The 23,457-nt window shown below is 34.4% G+C and overlaps 2 protein-coding genes across 3 annotated transcripts; both read left to right on the forward strand.

Moving 5' to 3' along the window:
• The first annotated feature begins 3,668 nt into the window (after positions 1–3,668).
• On the forward strand, positions 3,669–7,937 carry LOC113230234 (gamma-interferon-inducible lysosomal thiol reductase-like). The gene is made up of 4 exons (XM_026464071.1): positions 3,669–4,046; positions 4,211–4,396; positions 4,940–5,110; positions 5,700–7,937. The coding sequence occupies exons 1-4, from the start codon at positions 3,933–3,935 to the stop codon at positions 5,928–5,930; spliced, it is 702 nt and encodes a 233-aa protein (XP_026319856.1). The 5' UTR covers positions 3,669–3,932; the 3' UTR covers positions 5,931–7,937.
• Positions 7,938–14,544: 6,607 nt separating this feature from the next.
• LOC113230305 (general odorant-binding protein 83a-like) lies at positions 14,545–22,425 on the forward strand. 2 transcript variants are annotated; one of them, XM_026464180.1, is made up of 6 exons: positions 14,545–14,640; positions 16,787–16,862; positions 18,285–18,373; positions 19,400–19,502; positions 22,097–22,167; positions 22,341–22,425. In XM_026464180.1, the coding sequence occupies exons 1-6, from the start codon at positions 14,563–14,565 to the stop codon at positions 22,356–22,358; spliced, it is 435 nt and encodes a 144-aa protein (XP_026319965.1). In that variant the 5' UTR covers positions 14,545–14,562; the 3' UTR covers positions 22,359–22,425. The 2 variants fall into 2 exon arrangements, with proteins under 2 accessions (XP_026319965.1, XP_026319964.1); XM_026464179.1 differs by having other exon boundaries at positions 14,553–14,640; positions 22,097–22,387.
• Positions 22,426–23,457: the final 1,032 nt, after the last annotated feature.

Consider the following 23,457-nt stretch of genomic DNA (forward strand, 5'->3'; position numbering starts at 1 on the left):
CGAATGACGCCTAATGAATTGCTTGCATGGCGTCGTATTACACTTGGTACTGGGTCCGCATGTTGTAATCCAATTATCGATATGTAGAAACTACTCTGTATTTAGAAACCCGGTTTTGGTTTAGTTCAACATTTTTTTATTATAGCGGTACCAATGTGTAAACATAAATTGTTTACAGGTATTTAAAAGCTAACAATTTTGATTACTTAAATGTTTGGTCCTAACACTCGCAATAGTTTTTTTTAATTTCCAATTCAAGTAAAAACGATATATTAATGGTAAAAAAGGAAATACAGATAGAAGAGGTACAGGATCGATAATTTTACAATGCACGTAAGCTCGTGGAGTATCAAATGAAGATTTTACGAGATTGGAGATTTCTTTTCCTTATCTACATGATTCTTATCTCTCTACTTGCTTTTTATACGTCACCTTCATCCGCTTGAGTTCTTAGTTTTATCACAGGCATGATTTACATTTGCAGTTTTTGTATTGATTTTTTTTAGTTTCCCACCAGGTTCTTTTTAAAGGAGAAATGAGCTGAAGCAACAGGCAGTAAAACCTACTAAATGTAGCACCATTTGCTAAAGGTATTTTATGACATCACATTAAATTATATACATATGAATAACAACCGAAAAATTCATTAAGAAATAATACATTTGGCTAATCGGGTAATACATGACATGAAACTCAGAGTCGCCTTCCAAATTATAGACCACATCTAAATGTGAAAACATTTCTGAAGCATTGTCACTTATTTTTTGTCAAGTTTTCATGAAACAAATGATTCGCTTCTTCGCCTTCGGAAATAATTATCTTCATTTTCTAGACAAGTTCGTCGACGCTATAGGTGTAGTCATGTTCAGTCAGTTCAGAAAGAGGTGATTGTTGAACAAATTATATCATATTTCAGGGAGAATAAAGATTTTTATGATGACTGTGTTTTAATATTTCAACCCTTCCAATGATTGGATTGACTTGAAATCTAGTAGGTTAATGAAAGTACGATGACAGTATAATAAATCATTAATATTGTGATTGTAGCATGTAGCTACGTATACGCACACGCCTGCGTAGCTAATATCAATTAATATTAACGTGTAGTAAAACATTGTGCGTATTTGGTAACAAATGTGTACGTGTAAAAGTCAGTTACACTAGTCGCGTAAGAAATTGCTTTAAATGCCGTTTCCGTATACTCCGTGGTTAACACTAATTTTAGCAAGTTTATAGCAATGCCTAGTTCAATATTCCGTTAGTTATGAAACATAATGTCGATATCAATTAAATGTCATATCCATAGATTTAGTATATGTCATATCCCTATCTGTAGATTGTCAACTTTTTGCTTTTGATCCAAGAAGTTTATGTTCTTAAGATGCTTAGCTTTTATGTGACTAGTAATAATAAAACTTTATTAGATCCAAATAAGTTTAAATTTTTGTTACCAAAAGCTTTTTATTATTGTCTATTTTCGTTTGATAATTTATAACCAATCAAAATTACGTTATCTTAGTACTAATGTAAGATTACAATTTCAAATGTGTGCTTGTGGCGACACCGGTTTTGATACAAATGTTGCTTGATGCCATTTCCTGTGTTTAAGACAGTTAATTATTGGACTTTTTATTATTATTATTTTTTATTATTTTATTGATTATTATTATTAGGTACAGTCAATTCGGGTAACTTTGAATCGTGGTGTAACTTTGAACGTAGTTGCGTAAAAGATTTAAAAATTTATTTTATGTATAGCAATCTTTTATTTTTAGTATTGAAGCTGTGTAAATCGGAACAAAATTTTTAAACGACAGTTATGAAAGAAAAAAGTAATGTTAAATTGTATTTTTTTAAACTTTCGCGGTTATTTCTTGGCGAAAGTAGTTTGGTGTGATTTGTTGCTCAGTTTTAGAATCGGAATTAAATATATAAATCTGAATATTGACTGGTAAGTTTTGGTTTCCACACTTAAGTAGAGGTTTATATATCGCTTTTTTTAAAGAATAATTTAATTTGGTTTTGTATTTACGCGTAAAACGAATTAGATTTTGACGACGTTACCAAACAGAGAAATTTGGGTAACTTTGAATGTGTTTGACTGTGTTTTTAGAGAAGAGGGTAGTCTGTTTCCAGGGAGAGTTCTAAAAGTTACTCCTTTGGAAATTACTGTCTTAGTGCTCCAAAAATGCTTTTTTGTTGGTCTTGGCCCTCTAACGTTGAGACATGTCAAGTTAATAAAGCCGATATTGTGAATATTATAAAAGAGCAACAGCTATCTAGAAAAGGCGGCCGTATTTATATTGATGACGACATTTTATTCAAGGAGTGGGGTGAATAGATTTTTGTTATGTATTTACTTTGCCTAAAATAATTGCCTAAAAAAATCTAGTTTGATAGCTAAATAAGCGTAGAATTTATTATTAAACAGAAAATTTTCATTTTTATTCGCATTAATTAAAAAATCTAAAAAAAAACAAGTTTTTCATTTCAACTAAATTAGTTCGTCTCGTTTTATTACGGCAATACCAAGTCAAATGTCGTTTTTGAACGCACTGTCAGGAATATTTGGGCAGATTCACATCTAAAAAACATGAATATGTCGTATAATCTTACACAAACTGTAAAATATCTAGAAAATATACGGTTTCCATATCGAAGGCTAATCTTATTCAAAGTTACCCAAAATTCAAGGCAACTTTGAATGTGACTTTTGGAGCAAATCTAGAACAGTTTTGTTGAATAATTACTAAATTCCTTCTATAAGAACGAAAAAAGGGCTTAAAAGAACACTATTCAGTTAATAAAGTAATTGTTAAGAAACATAATTAAATGTGAAATTATTAGAAAAACGCAAAAAATGTTCAAAGTTACCCGAATTAACTGTAATATTTAAAAGAAATCTGTCTATATTACTTACGACGTCGAGATCTTTTCGATAAACTATGTTCTTGACGTTAATTTTGTCTTTATTTTGGTGTACATCAGGTTTGGAGTTTTGGCGGTTTGGACGGATCTAGAGATCATTCCATAGGATTCATTATTTGTGTCAACGCGGCCATAATGGCGTTTTGCCTTAGACTATGGATTTTTTTTCCATCGTCTAAGAGTCGTATTCTAGAACTCTACTCAATGTTCAAGTCAGGACTTGAGCAGACTTGAGTATGATTTCAAGCACTGGAAATACCACCCAAATGACAAGGACTTGAGTAAGATTTCTAGTGCTTTAAATCATACTCAAGTCCTGACTTGAGCATTGAGTAGAGTTCTGAAATACGACCATAAGCGTTTTTCACACAATTAATATTTAAAAATAATAAAGTAACTTGACCTTAATAGAGAAGAAATATAGTAGTTATTTTTTCGAGCGGTAGTCCGCGCAATGCAACATGTGATAACTATATTCAGTTTGTCCCACGACCGCTCTGAGTAACATTTAGACAGCCTTCCAGGTCATCATCAACTTATCAGAGCACAGAAAACAGAGCTGGAGATCTCTGCAAGTACAATTAATCTCTAGAGATCATACAACAACAATTCATCTACTACTCTACGAACACACCTCGGATGTAAATTAAAACTATCGTCGTGACAATTGGCTCAAAAATTAGTATCCAGAGCTGTAAAAAACTATTTTTAAACAAGAAAAATATGACACACGTCAGCCAAGGTCCCTTCTTTCTGTCAGTTTGTATTTACGATTGTCGAAATCATGTGAAAATAATTGTGAATTAAATAGAAACACTGCCTGTTTAACCGTAATAATTGAATTCTATACGGGAGCATGTTTCTAATTTTGTATGTATATTATGTGTAGAACGCCATTTTTGTTTTGTCACACGTAGTTCAATATCCACGTTATAATAAGCTATAAATACAACGGGGTGTTGAAACGATTACGAAGTATATTTTGTATATTTATCAATTAAAATATGGCTTTTTACACTTGCAATCGATATAGAATAGTAATATTTGTATTATTAGTGCTGATAATATTTCAACTAATTCGACTCTTATCAGATAAACCCGTGGCGATACTGTCTGGGGTAAGATCTTTGGTATCAATTCTCTTGGCACTTGTAAGAATGTTTTTCCTCAATTTACTTCAGTTTAATACAAGCTGCGTGTTTGGATTACACCTATTATGTTTTTAATAGGATGTATTAAACTTGGAATAAAACTCTTGTTTACATGAATGTAACTTTTTCAGTCTGATTTATTGAAGCTAGAAGACGATGCTTACAATAAGCATAAAAAAGATAAAGTAAAAGTGAGAGTATACTATGAAGCTTTGTGCCCAGACTCAAAGTACTTTTTTGTAAAACACTTGGGCCCGGTGACTGAAAAATTGTCCGACTTTTTAGATATTACTTTAATTCCGTATGGTAAAGCTCAGGTGAGTTAATTAAAGCATATCATTAACATAAATGGTCTTGGTATTTTTAAAGTAAGAGGGACTTGTTAAATTATAATTTTTTTTATTATTCTTGTGTATGCTCGTAGGAAGACAATAAACAGTTTTGTCTATCTATTATTTAATGTGGAATAAACACATCCACACATTTATCTTATCTTATCCCACTGCAGTATGAGAAAGTGGAAGTTTGTAATTGTTTAAAATGTAAACAAATATGGATAATTGTAGATGTTGTCTTGATTGTGTAACTAAAAACAAAATTATCACTTGTTGATTTGATTTGAAACAGTTTGTAACCTCAGAATTCTTACAAATTTCAGTATAAGTGTGTTGTATAAATCATAAATGTTATAGTACACAATGTTAAATAGTTAAGTGCAAACCCTTGAAGGGGTTGTTATGTATCACAACAAAAAATAATTTGAAAGAAATAATTTACTTAGTAAATACAAACAACTTCTCAACCAATATCTTTAATGGTTTTTGCAACCAGCAAATATCAAGTATATTTTTTCCTTACAGACCAAAGAAGAAGATGGTAAATATTATTTCCACTGTCAGCATGGCGAGGAGGAATGCTTTGGTAATAAAGTACATGCATGTGCCATTGAGCTGATTGGCAACATGACAGAATATGTGCAGTTCACTGACTGCCTCTTTTCAGTTTTTGAAGTAGAGGCTGCTCTTAAGAAGGTAAGACCTGGATATTTTATTGTACAAATGACATTGTTAAGTGAAAAGTTAGCTTGTAAGAGGTAGACAAAGGAAGTCTAATTATTTTCAAATAGTTGATTTGCATTAAATTTCAATAAATACTTTGTATATATACTTCACATTTACATAATGACTAAATAATTGTTTACAGCTTATGCTACAGGTACAGTTATACAATAGCTATAGTATTTGAAGTTACTTTGTTTACTGTGCATGATTGGGCCACTATCACTTCAGTTATTTAATGAACTGAAGTGATAGTGGCCCAATCATGTCTGTAGGAAGGTTGATGGCACTTGATTGGATGCGGGCGGCATGAGACTGAGAGAGTTAGAGTGCCATCAACCCTCCTGCAGACATAATCAGCCCCCTGAGCTCAGGCGCAGGGGAAGGCTTATGTTTAGTAATGTATAAGTACAAGCTGATGTAATGTAATAGTAAAATGATAAATGTACCTATTATTCAATTAATTATATGAGGTTTTTTCATTCAATCAGGCAAATATGATTATTATGGTACCACATGGCGTACTATTATGATTAATTTAATGGTATTTATTTTGTTGCAGTGTTCAAATAAATTCAATGTGGATAAAGACCAAATACTCCGTTGCGCTAACAGTGAACATGCTTCAGAATTATTAAAGAAATATGGTGATGACACACATATAATTGAGCCTGGTTTCATACCAACCATATTAATAAATGGCTCCAAAGATAATCAGGGAGGTATTTTGAAAAACTTTTTGTTAGAAGTATGTAAACGAATTGACATGCCATTACCACCACCATGTTTGTGACGTCACATATTTTCCAGAGCAAATATGCAACATAATATTTTATGAAGAATTATTCCTGTTAATAAAATAATTTACTGTAAAAGTAACTAACCAATTCCAAATTAACTAACTAATTGAGGCTCAAATCGAAGTGTTGCTGGTTTTTTTTTAATTTATATTTTATTGCACATACAATCACATTGAAAGATACAAAACTTACTATTATTTCCTTAAGAGTTATAGGTTTAAGAATATATTTTGCTTTTATGATAAATGACGCAGCTGAGCACAAGAACTTAGAAATATTATATTTAACAATTTAAAAAATCAAAAGAGTTTATGATTCATATAACAATAATATGCAAAGGTTGTGTATTGAAAAATTTACTGTAAGTACTCTGAATTAGTATTATGTGTTTCCTTTTTTAGTTATATACATTTATTAATATGTATTTGTATTGTATATCAATGATTCAATTGGCTCATTATTATATTGTGCATACTTCCATAAATTTAAATAAACTTGTTAGTATGAAAGTAATCAGTCATATACCTACCACTTGATTAAATATTGTAATGCTCTTTTTGCAATATTTAATATTATAAGAAAATTATGACCACTTTTGTGAATATCGTTTGATAATTTTAACATTTTTTAAAGTGACACTTATAATTGAACAGAAAATATTTTACATAAATAAGATCAAATATAGATGTTGTGACACTGACACGTGCTACATATTTTTTTACTAGATGTAGCGATTGTCGTAGAAATTATGAGATCGTAATTTCTACGACAGAGAATTTCGTTTTCCATTTACACACATAAAATAAGTCTGCAAATATGAGGTCACATGCCCATTTATATAGATATAGCATCAATAATAAAATGGAAATGCAAGTAAGTTGTATTGTAAGTACTAAATTCAATAATAATAGTTACGACATTATTTTACTTGCTTTATTGTGTTGTAGACTTTTTGTGGTAACCTAAGCATCATAACGCTTTTTACTAATCATTGTTCTTTACACTTATGGATGTAGGTACGCTCCTAATGAAAACGATTTTATATTAGTTATTCGCTAGTGTGCCAAATCGTATAATTAGCTATATGTAATAGGCTACTTACTTTTTATACGTTACTTATTGGTAGTGGAACTTACGTTGTCAATTGTGATTCTACCACTTAAAGCTCAAGGATAGGGAGCTATCCTTCAGTTTGGAAGACAATAGTGCTACTTTGCGGTAGAAGTCACGCGGTTTATTATATTATGTTATTGTTACGCAATAATGATGGGTCAATTCGGGCAAATATTATTATAAACTAATGTAAGTTCTGAATATGTAACTCTCGTTATTGGTAAGAAATAGACAGGAGATGTAATTTTAGTTTAGAGCTGTTAACTCTTAAGGCCTCGTGTACATCAAAACGTACATAATATGTGTAGTGATTCAGACCCAGACAATATTATTCCTATGATCATGCCCAGTGCACATTATAATGAAAAATACGGCATTCGAATTTAGCGCTATTTATTGTACACACACACACAAGTTTTTCATACAAAACTTAGAACATACTTTACAAGCGTGTTTTGTACATTAATGGACATTGGGCGTTTAGCACTTTTCCCATTGTACTTTGCTGGGTCTTTGGAGGTTAAATTTTCACAGTTTCTTATAAATTTACTTGCGATGCAAATGCATGCAATCAAAAATCGAGGGCTTTGACTAATCTAACACTTCAAAATACATCGGCATTTTTTGTCCTTTTACGTCTAGTAGATTTTGCAAAGATGTCTAGTAGATTCTTTTATCGTATGCCATTCTGCGTGAAATAAAGAAAAAATATTGTACTAACGAGTTCCATAAGAACTACATAATTAGAATCTATACCAACTTTGTTGTACTAAATTAATGACTCTATATTATATTTACTAACGTAAATAATTGGGTAATTTAACGAAAAATTCATATAGTGGAAATTATTCTAGAAAAACTCTGAAAAATAATTCCAATCTTTTGAAGTTTTGTTTAGCGGGAATTATAAAATAAAATTGTACACCTAACAGCAAGTCAGAGAAAAACGAGATTTAAAATGTTGGACAACAGCGAAAAAAGAATCATAGGTAAAAAATCTTTATAATGGCTCCATCGTTTTCGTTTAGTATCATCAACGTGTGACAAGTGTCAATTGTCAAATATAGGAAAATATTCCACCAATGGAAGAATAAGAATTTTTCAAAATGGAAAATTTTCCATGACCCAACACCCATATTATTAGTGCTAAGGGCATTCAGTGATAGGTACTGTTGCGTAATTTTCCGGAAATTCCAAGTGGTGGAAATTTTTCCAGAAAAATTCTGGAAAATTTTGAAAAATATCATTTCGAAGGTTCATAATATTATTTTCTACGCTTAGAAATATCTTTTGAATTTTTATTTAGTGTGAATTATAAAATAATTTTTTTTTAAATTGTATAGCTAAGTCACTTAGCGAAAAACGAGATTTATAATGAAACAACGAAAAAAACTTTTTTATTTACTTCATCGTTTTTGTTCAGTATCATGAACTTTTGATAGGTGGGAACGTTAAATGTGGAAAATTCATCAATTTTCCAAATTTTTCCAAATATCAAAAAATATCCGGAAAAATGTTTATTTTTCTGAAAATTATGATGTTTTTCAAAATGGAAATTTTTCCATGGTCCAACACTAGTGATAGGCAACTGGTTTTGAACCACTCTGTGATCGACAGTTGCATTTAATATAAAACTTGAATGTTTGCATTCCTTATTGTATCTAACGTCAATTTATTTTATCAAAAACGAGTACCTATTGAATTCATGATGCGTTTCTTCTGTTTGTTTTTTATGAGTTCTTTTACAATTTTTTTAAGGTATTTTATATTTTTAGGTTGTGTTAATTTATACATCAATGAATTGGTTGTGCTTTATTTTTCGAACAACTTTAATATTTTTTCCATTTATAGCGATAGATTTATTAGTTTTACAAATCGGTCGTATTAATGAAATGTAATAGTTAAGTTGTAGGAGTCATATTTATAAATGTACACGGGAAAAAAATTGTGAGTTGAACTACTTGTATGAAAGCTTCAAATATGTGATTGTGACATTATATTTAAGAAATACGACAAAGTTAATAAAAAGTACACAAATAAACTACTGCGACTTTTTATTACAATGTTTTCATATTTGTATAGACAATATTTTTAAATTTGTTAGCGTTATAGATATAAAAAAATGTTTCATCGTCCTATTTAAGGCAAGGTATTACATACTGGTACGAAATGAATTTGATTAAATAAGAACAGGCAGAGAAAATTTGACGTTGACAAGCACCTGATGGCGACTGACGGGGCAGCGGGTGACGTGGCGTGTCTTTAAAACGCTGCACAATTTTCAAGTTTTGGGATAAATGTGAATTTAGCAAAGTACATATCGTTGGAATGGAATATGTAACTATAGGGCTTCAGTTGGAAAGAGAAATGTGTCCATATAAAAATGATGTGCAAAGGTATATATTTTATTCTTAAATAATTCGTTTTAGACTTTCATTTCTGTTTTCGGGATTTTATATGTTAGGCTAAAATCATGTACATGCTATCCTGTAACAAATTAGCACATTCATAATATCCTTAGATGTAAGTATCGTATGTCATGACCGTTATTTAATAGTAAATATATAAAACATTTGATCTAGCAAAACAGTTTTCTCTGCTTCTCCGCTTCTCCGCTGTGACTCCCCTTAAGAGCCAGGCTCTTGTCGGTGTAACCTCTTCCACTCCTCATGGTTCAAAGCTAGCTCCTTCACTTCCTTATAACTGCTCACTTTGATCTTCTATATTTGTTTAGTATACCCTCCTATGGCTGCGTGTACATCAAAATGTACATAATATGTGAAGTAGTTCAGATCCAGACCATAAAGCGGTCATTCTCGGACTAGTGTTCACTACCTACTTTCCGTGGCAATTTTTATTATTTAAATATTCAAGTATATTATTATGGTGTAATTATTAAAGAATATTTCACGATACAATACTCAAATATGAAATAACATTGCACAATAAAAAAATCGAATACTTAATGAAAACTGACACGAAAATTAGATAAGTGAACAAATGACGGAAATATTATTCCTATAATCACGTAAATGCCCAGTGTACATTATAACGAAAATATCGTATTCAAATTTAGCTCTTATCATTCTATATGACCATAGTGTATCTAGAACAATGCGATTTTCGTACAAAACTATTGCTTGGAATTTGTATTTATATTAAGTACATTTTAATGCGCATTGGCCGTTTAGCGCTTTTCCCATAGTAGTTTGCTGGGTCTAAGGAGGATACGGCTTTCATGGTCTTGTCTCTTTCTTTTCCCTTCTATATTCACCTCAAATACAATAAAAAAATGTTTGTTCGATAGTAATTGGTGCGCCTCATGGCAGCACACGTGATACCCAATACATTAGCCGCACTATGCCGTGGGTTTGCCGCCGGCGGTCATTAATCATTGCACCAATCTCCTATTTTTCCATACCTATACTTTACACAGATACCGAACACACATTGCGCTAACCAATAAATTAGCCTCACCTGCCCTCAGTCGCTGGCCAAAGCAAACAACAACTTCACTCAATTCAATTTAAAATGTCTGACAACACTAATTTGGCTGCGTCTAAATGGCTACCTTCGTACCATTTTCAAACACAACAATAAATCTCCTCTGAAATCACGGTCTAATTTCGTAAAAGCCCGTCTCGCTTTGCTAATTAATATGAATGGCATTTGCATCCGGCTTTTTCTCGCGTAGACAATTTCCAACTATTGTTTTGCGAAGATCTTCGCAATTTATTCCTATTTTTTTCGACTGCACCTCGCGAAGGAGGGTTGTATTGAAAACAATAAAAACATCTGCTTTATGGCTCTTCGCAAATGAAAAGCTTTTGTATCTTTTCTGTTTTTGTTTTTTTAACGAATTGAGGTCGTCTGTTGGTTGTTGGTTGCAAAGGTCATCAGATTGGCTAAACAGATTTCGAAGCGAGGTTTCGTTTTGTTAGCTATTGCGCGGTTTATTTCTACAAAGGTAGGTATGGAGAGTGTAGCTTGGTGTTATCACTTATTATACCATATCACTTGTTATACCAGATACATAGGTTATCACAATTTTCCAGCTGCAGGTTATTTCCGATAGCAGAGCAATAAAGCTTACGCACGGTCAACTGATACAGCCATCAGTTCGCTCGTCCCTCCGCGCCCCGCGTCTGTACTCGCTCGTTTGCCTGCCAATGCACAAATCTAATCGAGTTTTTATGTATCCCTAAAAGGTGATGTGAATGAAATGGAAAATGCATCCTCGCCAAACGAAATTAGCTCGAACGTATTGATCATATTAATTCTTTGGATGGCTTTCATAGGTTCGTGTATGTGGAATTATGTGGAATTATATTTGAATATATACAGTCCACAAGAAAAGTAACCTGTGGTCTCAGTAGAATTTTGATTATCTTCATTTTTTTTATAATATCAAGAAACGGGATGAACAAGTTGTGCGCTTGATGGTAAACTACACGCCTGTCTATAACAGTTGCAGTGCCACTCAGCTCTTTAAATCGTAAAATCTGAGGCGCATCCTGAGACGTAAGTTGACAAGTCCCATGTGCCTATAATTTCACCAGCACCCTTATCCTTCAAAACCAGAACACAGTAATGATGACATTACTGCTAGGCGGCAAAAATAGATAAGGTGGCAGTATTTCCTTGGACGAACTCTTTCACAAAGCGCTCTAAGCGCTAATAAGCGCTGCTGCTAATTATACATAATTATAGGAAAATAAATAAAGCGAGTGAAAAGGATTACTGTTACAGAAACTTACTAAAATTTACATAATATTAAGGTATTGTTTTAAATAAATAATTTTGGTGAAAAACTACCATGAAATTTTGGATTGTCATTTATTTTTGAAAATAATTTGCGGAACAACTAGTCGATCTTATGTTAAATAAACAAACTTGATATTGTGAGGTATTTGCGGTAAGTTTTACTTGTCTGTTTAATTAGCGCTTACATTTTGGAAATGATACTACTTGTTTTTTTTTATCCAAATTATTATTTAATTTGATTAAATCGGGTATATTTGTTTTTTCAAATAAACCGACGTTGGTGAAACGTTTATTTGTCAAAAAAACAATATACAATATATACGCGATTTAAATTCAAAACAAATTTAAAATCATGTCCAATTTACGTATCTCTCACGTAAACATAAAAGATAATTGTGAGCTATTTGTACTTTGTGGGTATACCTACCGTCTTCCAATGTGTAGCAATCGCGAAAACCTAAGAACTTGATAGCACTTAGGTACATTATTTTAATTCTAAGCATTGTATCCAATATCGTTCTTGGAAGAAATAGTTGCTTAGGTAGGCACGATACATACATTGCTCCTTGAATGTCACGTTACACGTATGTATGTGGGTATTAAATCGTATTATAATATTTTTATGAAAATTGCGTGTACGTGGTTATAGTATAGAAAGCGGTATGACTGTTGGTGGAGCGAGTCGTGTACTCATTAAAACTTTCCTCGGGCTGGGTTTGCACGTGTTTTTAATTTTTATCGAGAGCACTCGTCGTTAGCGGCAGACGGGCGCGCTACGACGCGGCGCGGGCGGGCTGCGGCTTCGGAGCTTTGATTGCGGTAATGACGTTTCTCTCTCCGCACAGCTCTCCACGCCACTCAATTCCTCTTCGCACTATCTTCACATTACTTCTCTGTAAATTAATGACCACCACATCTTTTAATTGCAACTCGACATCGACGTTGGTTTGAAAATTTTAAGTTTGTACTTCTGAACAAATGTAAGATTTTTGACGAATGAATTTTGCCGTTATATTTCCTTGTATCGGAGCAACCTTAGAATAATAACGCATAGAATGATAGTTTCATATCAAACGAACTGTTACAAGTGAGGCAAAAATCAAATTCATGTAGGCTAGTTTTAGTAGTAGGTTAATTTTCGGTTTTAGTGAATATTTATATAAAAATACAAGTTGAAACGCGTTACTTCCTTGTGGAATGTGATGTTAGTATCTATTTTATGTTTGTCTGACGTATTTTTACACTCATTTACCGCACATTTCGTCATTTTTAGCTAAAATTCTTGATCTGTTCGCGGTGCAAGTTGACCTTGAGCACTGAAGGCGCGCTTCAATTTGCCTCACTTAGCGTGTGCGGACTAGGTTTATACGCGTTATTATTCTAAGCGAGCAACTTTAAAAAACCTAAGGTTGGTAATCTATGTACCAGTGCAGACGTAGCAAATGCAGTGTTCGATGATGGAAGCGAGAATTGAGATGAGCGTGCATAGTACAGGGCACATGGGTGCAGCACGACGCTGCAAATCCGCTTAGCCACGGTCACTGCCGCCACCGCTTCATTCCTCCGCTCCACGCAAACAACTCTAATGGATTTTTCATGTCGATTGAACACGGCATACCTAAGTATGCGTGCAAGATAATCGCATATTTTAGGTTCTCGACTTGATCATTTTCTATTTGATAAAGTACTTATCTTTCCTATGGTCTCTTGTTCTGTAAAATGGTTTTTAACAAAATCTTTAACTTAAACAATTGGAACATCATTCTGTCACATATTAATTACTTATACCTAATGTGATTTTGCAGACGGGCAACTTACCTACCTACTTAAAACCATTATTATCAGTAATTTCAAACATCGACAGGCTGTAGAGAAAACTTGGAATTGTTCCCCTTGTAGCAGCTTGGTTCAATTCAATGTAAGCCAGCGTGATTTTAGAGGCAGTCTTCAAACCATTAATAATCATTAGGACTGATATCGCCGAAGCTGGCTGCGGCGCGAGCGAACTGCGCAAATTATGACATTAATTTTATAATTATTATTGTGTAGAGCACAATAGAGGCGCCAGCGCAAAAACACGTAAGCTCTCTTTTATTGTTCACCGCGAAAACAATGATTCAGCAAAGTTTGATGGAATTACATGAGAAAATACCTCCAATTATTTAGCTAAAATGTAATAAGGAAAGTAAAGTTGGGTGCAAACACCAATGTAACGAACTTTTATCCAAAATGTAACTGAGTAATACCGGTAGTAACCCCACTGATATGTGACTCCACTGATGTGTTCTTTAGATCCAGTGTCAGTCAACGTGATTCATAAGTTATACTCAGTGGTACTCAGAAGACTGCTTGTGATAGAATGTATAGTTTTTGCTCACTAATAATTGTACGAAGGCTATATAGTTACCTTAATTAGTGTTAATACATTTGAAGCGACAATTACACAACTTGTGTCACCTGACATAGCGTCAATTTACATCACGGCGTGTTGCGTCGCAAAATAGTTCCTAACAACAAGTTGTAGAGACACCCATTAGCTACCTGCTTATTCATTCATCTTCCGAAAAGTTTCCGCCTCGTGATTACAGCTTGTAGAGCAACAAGACCTCTACCGCTATTGCACTAATTGCTAGCTTTGGGTAATTTCGCTTCACAATACGTGATCGAGTGTAGGTGGAGTTGTATCCGTAATATAAGAGGGGAGTTTGTGAACGTCGATGCGCACTGGCGCAGAGGCAGCGGTGCGCCATGTCCAATTCGACGCTGTACGTCTTTTTAATACTGTTTTTCGCTGTAACTAATGTTTACAGCGGAAAACATAAACCGGTGAGTCAGCTTACAATTTTCCTCATGCTAATAATTATTAATCAATAATGATTAAGCGAATATAAAGAAAATATGTCTGCAGGTGAGAAGTAAAGAACCTTAAGTGCCAAATAGTATTTTTAAATACAGCGCATTTTAAAGAGAACGAATTTAAAATCAATCTTATGGTCAAATAAATTATGTTAAACAAAAAACGAAAGACGACAAGACTTTACCCCTCATTTACACATGTACTTAACTATGTTACCATTAGTTAAGACGATATAGTTGAATTTGTTAGATATTTTATAGTAGCAGAAGAGTTCCTTGTGAAAGAGTTCGCTCAGAAAAGTACTGCCACCTTACATATTTCTGCCGCCAAGCAGGAATGTGAGCATTACTGCGTTCCGGTTTAGAAGGGTGCTGGTGAAATTACACACATACAGGTATTTGTCAACTTATGTCTCAGAGTGGCGGGCCTAGTGGGAGTGCCCCTCAGATATTTGCGATTTAAAGCTCTGAACCGCAACTGTTATATGGACAGGCGTGTCGCTTTCCACCAGACGCTCGACTTGTTCGTTCCGCCAATTGGTCTCTTAAAAAATAATATTACCCCTAAAAATTTTAATTTGGTTTGGCATTAATATTTGTTAGTACTTACCTACGCACTAGTGCGTGTCACGAATGACGGATGGACTGCAGGCCTAGTAGAAACAGGTAATAGCGGTACAATTGCTCAACGTCACAGCCCGCGTCCTCACCGAACGAATAATACGAACGCAAAAGATTTCCTGCAATTCCACAGTCGTATATGATACGAATACGACAATTTATATAAGTCATATTGATTAGCGACAAAGCATACTACTACTTTCGCATACCTACCTACTATTGACGGAAGACCTAATATGTACCTAGGTATTTTAAAATGGGTTCATATCTATTTTAACAGCCAAAACGGTAATTTTTAGTTTAGTTTTCTGTAGGTACCTAATTTTGGTCTCAATTTTTATTCCAATATTCTGAGATATTATCATGAAGTGTTATATAATATTTCACGGCAATATACTCGAATACTTACTATAGAAATTGCCACCGAAATTAACCTGAAAATTACCCAATAATATAATTTACTTGGTCTTTTTACATTTTTTGAAATAATCATATCTACGTATAATCTGGTGTTGAACGTAACTGATACGTAATAAGAACTCGTGTTTCAATTATTTCTCCACCGCTGAATAAGCTTGGTGAATTGGAGACGAGTTCATGCTACTTAAATTAATATTTAACATTATGATACAAGTTGATGCGCATTGGGCCTCTCCCAGCAGAATAACGACTTAATAATTTTCTTTGAGAATGTTATCTCATTTTTAATATTAAAGTCACTTATTTTCCCCACGGTGTTCACAAAAGTTAAGTATGTAGAGTGTGCTCAGTAACGGAATAAATACATATAATATCAACTCACGGTTGTAAAGCAGTTTTCGAACAAAATTCAATATTTACTTAGCTGACCTTCATCTTGGTTTATTATCGAGACGCGCTTTAGACATAAAGATCGATCGAATCGATTTACTGAGCATTGGTTCATTACTATTATTCATTAGGTGTACTTTTGCTGTGACATTCACATTGCATATTGATTTTTTTTGAATCTGAATATTATTTTGTTACAAGTTAGAAATGCTTTTATATGAATGAATATCACGTTATGTTCATCATTATGATCCACAACCTGATTTCACCCACTGCCGGGAAGGTACCTCCCGAACTTTGTGTCATCCACAACGGTCCTGTGGTAACCGCATCCATTGAGTCCCTGCGACGCGACGCGCACTATGTCGTTGACCCACCTTGCAATAGGCTTATTTTGCCCGTCCTCGGCCACCAATCAGTCGACGTATGGTCGACGTCTTGCTTCACCTGTCTTTACCTCGCTTTGTAATGTGTCCCACCAAACTCTATTTGAGTTTCATGATCAGAGTTCCAACCTGGACTTTCGTTCGTCACGTCGTCGAATCTCAACGTTCGGAATTCGGTCTACAAGGCTGATGTCAAGCATGGCCTCAGCCTTGTTACGATCCACATATGTATTTATTCATAATTATCAGCATAAGCACTATCTATTTGTAGTAACCCTACATAACCATCACTTTCTCAGAAATTCAGCGATGAAATCAAGGAAATAATACAACATATACATAACGAGTGCGTTGGAAAAACCGGGGCGGCGGAGGGTGAGTTCTCAAAAGAAAATTTTATTTCCGTTAGCCTTTGTTCTATGCTCGCATGCGAATGACGTGGAAATCTCGCTGTGGCTAAACCTCGCACCATAGCTGTACAACTCACTTAGAATTGACTGCTTCTTATTGTATGCTCACTGGCTTCTTTTTAATTATTCTTAAAATACTTATTGTGCCTACTGTGATATTCATTTAAAAAAAGTAAAACTATGCTAAAAGTTTGAAATAGTATTTTATGCAGTCGTTGCTTATTGAGGTTCTTGAAGCCGAGTACCGTGTATAGGCCACGAGGTTCTGCCGGTTGGCCTTAGTAATATGTACGAGATTTTAAGACCTAATTATGTAATGATTGAAAAGTATTGTATGCACAATATTTTTGTACGAGTAAATAAAATAATGACACACAACCATTGACTATAATTGTAAGTCAATGCACACAACCAATATCTAATGTATATTTTCACTCATTTATTTGGGTAGATTCCACCGTACAGTCTTTTTATATATTTAAACGAAAGCCAAACAAACGCTACAAAACAAAAACCAAAGACATAGAATAGAAGTGGTCAAGTGCCGCTTTTAGTTTAACAAATACTTTTTTTTTTTAAAGGTAATGGCCCGGTTGCAAAACATTAGGCCAATTTAACTAATCAGGAGGCAGTAGAGATAGATATTTTAAATAGCATTATAGGTCTGTGTACAGAAACTATGATACTGATTAAAGTACTTAACTGTGGACAAAACTTTAATGAAATTTTTCAGTTCGGTAGCTAGGTAGTACCATGGACAATACGACCTGGATTTTGAACTGAAAAGAGCGCCTTTGCGATATGGTTTTTAAAATTATAATTGACAGATTAAAGTACAGTACAAAAAATTAATATTTAAAAGCCTAATAGTTTACCCTACCACCGCTCAAGCAGATGACATACGTTTGAATCCCGGCTCGCACCTCTGAGTTTTCGAAATTTAATTTGAAATGTATCATGAGCTTCTCGGTGAAGGAAAACCTCGTGATGAACACAACACAACCCTCGGAAAACTTGTGAAGTCCCCAACCCGCATGCATTGGGTCAGCGTGGCGGACTATGGCCCAAACCCCGTGGAGGAGACCCGCGCCTAGCAGTGGGACGTGTAAATGGATTGATGATGATTGATTAATGATGCTAAAGATTAGATCTTCAAAAAAAAAAACGTAATTGTAAATCAAAGAACACAAATATTTTTTAATTCTGCTGTTATAATTATTCTTTGTCAAAATGTATTTACATACCTTGGAGGCTCTTTAGCTACGTATATTTTAAAAGAAACTACATTGTGTCGTGAACATCTCTGTACTTTTCCACTATCATTGTTTTGAAGAAAATGTCCCATGTTTGCGTATATTAAAACGTCTTTATTCCTACTTGCCCCCAGAGGATATACAGAATTGCGAAAACGGCATATTTAAGGACGACCCGAAATTGAAGTGCTATATGTTTTGCCTGTTGGAGGAAGCGAGTCTCGTGAGTTATATGTCTTTTGTTTATTCCTCTCCTCACTCTTGCCGGCTCAACGTTTAATTTATTTTTAATTCAATTTTGTTTGTTTTGTATTTGCGCACTGGAAACTAAGCGGAATGTATATTTGTGAAATGTTTCAATTTAATTTGCATGAAGTGTGAGGAGGTAGGTGTGCGTGAACGCTGTGCGTATAACATCAACAGACAAGTTTATAAGAGGTTTAAAAACTTTTTAACCGACTTCGAAAAAGGAGGAGGTTCTCAATTCGACTGTAATTTTTTCTTTTTGTGTGTATATTACGCGATTACTCCGACATTTGTGAACGGATTTCGATGATTATTTTTTTGCTGGAAAAGGAGTACTTCAGTAGTGGTCTCATTCAAATTTATAGAAAATATTCAACCTCTAAAAGTGGTAAATCAGAATAAATCCGGCTTATTTGATTTCACCCACAGTTTTAGTAGCAGTAGAGCTCCTTGTGAAAGAGTCCGTCCAGAAAAGTACTGCCTTACCTAACTTTTGCCGCCAAGCAGTAATGTCAGCATTACTGTGTTCCGGTTTTGAAAGGTGCTGGTGAAATTAAAGGCACATGGGACTTGTCAACTTATGTCTCAGGGTTTCGGGCGCTATGGCAGTGCCCCTCAGATTTTTGCGATTTAAAGCTCTGAATGGCATTGTAACTGTTATAGACAGGCGTGTAGCTTACCATCAGGTGCACGACTACTCGTTCGTCCCGTCACTATAAAATCATTTATTAAAAAAAAAAGTTCTATAAAACTTGACAAATGGAAGTGATTCCACGAATTGTTGAGGTCGGTTTTTTCTTTATAAAGAAGTTATAATTATTTAATAACGTAGATACACATAGACCGGTTCAGACAGCTGAATATAGTTTTTGCATTTACCTTTAAACCAAGTGTACGAAAGATTTTGCTGATTCTTTACGTGCTTAATTACTACAAGTATTTTGTTATCATACCTTTCAACTAGTTTTAAAATTAAATAATATATGTCACTGGTCTTTATTAGGTGGACGACGATGGAATAGTTGACTACGATATGATGATCAGTTTGATTCCAGAGGACTATTACGATCCGGTCTCCAAAATGATCTTTACCTGCAAACATTTAGGTAAAACGTCTCTAAGAGCGGTTACACATGGCGACTTTTAGCAGCGATACAAACGCGATGCAGTAGCGATGCAGCCGCTAATTGTCTACCTTTACACATGCGCGCGATTTTAAGCAGCGATGAAAACGCGATACAAGCGCGCAACTACATCGATTCAAACGGCGATTGCATCGGTACACTTGGGATTTAAAGGCGATTGCAGGCGATTGCGATTGCGCCTATAAATCGCAAGTGTAGCGATACAGTCGCGCATTTCACGAACGCGCATTTGACCGCTGCTTAAAGTCTCCGTGTTTAATCACTCTTTTCTATATTGAAGTTTTAAAGTTTTTGTCGATTTCTATGCATACAATGTCAAGTATATTAGCTTTAATGTCAATAAGAACTTCTTATTTTTTTACTGATATCTGGATAGAAGATGTAATTTAAGTATAGAGTTGATAAATGAATAGATTTTTTGTTGAAGCCAGGCACAGATACAGGCCGCAGTGAAAGGCATAAACCATGTTTGCGCTTGAAGGGTCTGATCTTATTATTTATTTATTTTATTTGCTGTATATGTAAGTACCTATTAACACTTTATGCAACAAGGGCTCACCAAATATAGAACTTACAATACCTCAAATATAATAAAATACAAGTAATTTAATCTACCACGTCGCTTTCACTTTTTTTTAGAATTAGATAGAAGAAGTTTGGGTCTTTTATCTTTTATTTCATTCAGTCATTTTGTAAGGAAAGCAATTTAGTAAAAACTGTAAAACAAAATTCTCAAACATATTTACTACCTTTATGTAATTATAACGTTTTTTTACTCGTAGCATTCACTAAAGATTAAATGCATATTTATTATCTTTACAAATTTCTTTTCTAATTTGTGGACGAAGTGACGGTATATGAGTTTACGAAGATAGTTTTTAAATTCATAAACAATAGAAGGCGCAATATGTGCACACCAGGGTTGTTGCTGATGTAGGTTCCTTACACATCAGCGGCTGCTGATGCGGATGCTGGTTTTTTTACCTTAACATCAGCGGATGCTATTATTTGCTGATGTTAAGGTTGAAGGTAAGTTTTATGTATTAAAAAAAACACCAGAAAAATACAACCTCACTGAATCTATCTACATGAAAAAGGTGTTATAATAAAATATTATTTCAATGATTTTGAAACATTTATTAACAAAACAATCACTCTGCATGAAAACAATCAATCTGTCTAACTTAATCGTTCAAGAATTTTATCAAAGTTATATTTTAAAAACAACAGCCGAGCTGCTTTTTCGGCTTACAGTCTATTTTTGGAAGGTTTGTAAATTATAGCGTGCCTTTTAGGTCATGTCACGGCTCGAACATACGCAATGAATATCAGCGTTGATGAATGCGGATATTTTAATTTATGCAGATTATCCGCGGATGCATCAGATGGTGATCAGCATTCTGATAGTCGCAACAACCCTGGTGCACACTATGTGAGTTATGTTAAGGCGGCGGCCCATGCATGCTAGCCCGCGCCCCGCCACGGGCGGCACTCTTCCCGCGTACCGTCGGCGGCGCGAGCTCGCGCGGCACGGCTCGTAAAATCACGGGCCGTGGGAAGCCAGCATTAAAATGATCGTATACCTTCTAACACAATTCACCCGTGATATTTAACTCAATTTTACTTTAACTGCCTCAGTGGCCGAATGGTTACCATGCCGGACTGCCACCCAGAGGACCCAGTTTCGGTTCCCGGGCCGGGTGTAATACTTGTATGGCCTACATGTATTTCTCTCGTGAGTTTGGGTATAATTTGTGGTTGTCTAGGTATGTGTCCATGGCACCCGCGTTTTTTCTATATCTATTCCCGCGACACAGGATTTCCCTACTGCGGGGTTATGTTGAGTGTGTGCATTAATTCTTACTAAAAAAAATCCAAAATAAGGAACTAACGCTACACGATACAAATGTCAATTAAACGGTTAGATGCTGCTAATAATTGCATAAATAGTAGCGTCACTACGTTTGTCATATTACTAAGTTTGAGACAATGGAAACATAATGCTTTCCAAATAAAAAAAAAAACATTTCAAATTTCAATATTCTACATAAAGATACTATTTATGCTCACTGACTCTACACTTAAACTAAATCTTCTCTCATTGTCTTAGTGATAAGTACCTATAGACGCACCATACAATTATTTTTATTACGGTACATGGAAATCTTCAGCATTAAGTACCAACACTCCTATAAATATTTAAATAACTAAACATCGAGAATCGCTATTGGAAAACTGTGCAGATCAAGTGTATGTATACATACATATGGATTGATGTACTTTTAAATGGTGGAGGGGGTTACCTATTGACATCGTCTATAACGGGTGTAATTTCTTTTAATATTTTTTTTATTTTATAAATTGGCCGTGATAACCTAGTGGTTTGACCTACCGCCTCTCTAACAGAGGCTGTGGGCTCGAATTCGGTCTCTCAACTCTGAGTTGAGTTACCATTACCCTTATCATATTTGCAATTAGCTTGCAATTTAAATATTTTTACTAATGTCTCTGTTTTCTACGTTACGTTGCATATTAAAATTGTTTTTAATTTACAGATACGCCGGATAAAGATAAATGTCAACGAGCTTTCGACGTCCACAAATGCTCGTACGAAAAGAACCCTGATGTAAGAGCGATATCAACAATTTCATACGATGCCCAGCTATTTTTGACCTTAAAATGGTGGAGCTAGTTTTTACGCTGTAGTTGCTTCTTTACATCGTTTCATTAGTAAAAGATAGTTCTTTAAAATTCCTAGCAATCAGTTTAATAATAATCTACCGATTCCTTTTGTTTCAGCTTTACTTCTTATTTTAAGGCTTTAAGCTAACGAGGGGGAGAAGCTTCTACATTAATAAATATATTTATTTACAAGAGCAAGCGCAACATTTCGTTTTATTATCTTCATCAATCAAGGTTACAAGGTGACACCTTTAAATACAATTAATAATGTGCCAGACAACTACACCAATTACCTGGTCTTAAACTAGGAAATTCCTTGTACTATGACTGCCAAAGCATTTCCCTATAGGGTACCCAGAACATCCAGACTAGAACCAATTTAGAATAGTTGATTTACTTAATTGTTCCTACCGGGAATCGATCTCGGGACCTCGTGCAAACAGCTGGGCAAGGTCGTATCTAGTAGAGCTCCTTGTGAAAGAATTCACCCGAAGAAGCACCTACTACCAAACAGTAACGAATGAGCACATTTCTTTAAGTTTTGAAGGGTAAGGATGTTGGTGACATTACAGTCTCATGGGACATCAACTTATCGCACCCCTCATGGAAAAATGGCATAAGTGGAGTAACGTCAAATATGTTTATTGTTCCATTAGATACAGAAAAATATAACCCACATCCTCTCCTATTCTTATAACTCTTCCGACTAATATTGTACCTATATAGAGTTACGAGGGGTGCGTTATATCTTAGGGTGACGAGAGAAATAGCAGTGCCTCTCAGATCTTTGCGATTTTTAAATCTGAGTGGCACTGGAACTGCTATGGACAGGTGTGTCGCTTACTACCAGGCGCACGTCTTGTTCGTCACGTCACTTGGTGTCATAAAAAAATACCATATGTAGTTCAATAAAATTTACTGAAACTATTTTAAGCAGGTGTTCAAGACGTAAAACTAAAAAATTATTACTGCGGGGTTCAGCATATTATGAAACTGTACAACTTTTACTTTGGCAACCCCTTCAAATTAATTGTAAAAATAAAGACAGCCATTTCTCACAAAATGTTTAACGGACTCAAGAAAAAAGAAAACTTTTTATTTTCGTGGTTTCCGAAGGCACCCCGTAGTAAAAGTTGATTGTTTTCAATTATTGATCTCACCATTAATGTAGTTTCAGGTTCCTTTGTCATAACTATCTACATTGTTTTTAATTTTTATTAGCAGTAGAACTCCT

Source organism: Hyposmocoma kahamanoa, unplaced genomic scaffold (genome assembly GCF_003589595.1).
Source record: "Hyposmocoma kahamanoa isolate Upper Pololo Valley unplaced genomic scaffold, ASM358959v1 63, whole genome shotgun sequence".
NCBI lineage: Eukaryota > Metazoa > Arthropoda > Insecta > Lepidoptera > Cosmopterigidae > Hyposmocoma > Hyposmocoma kahamanoa.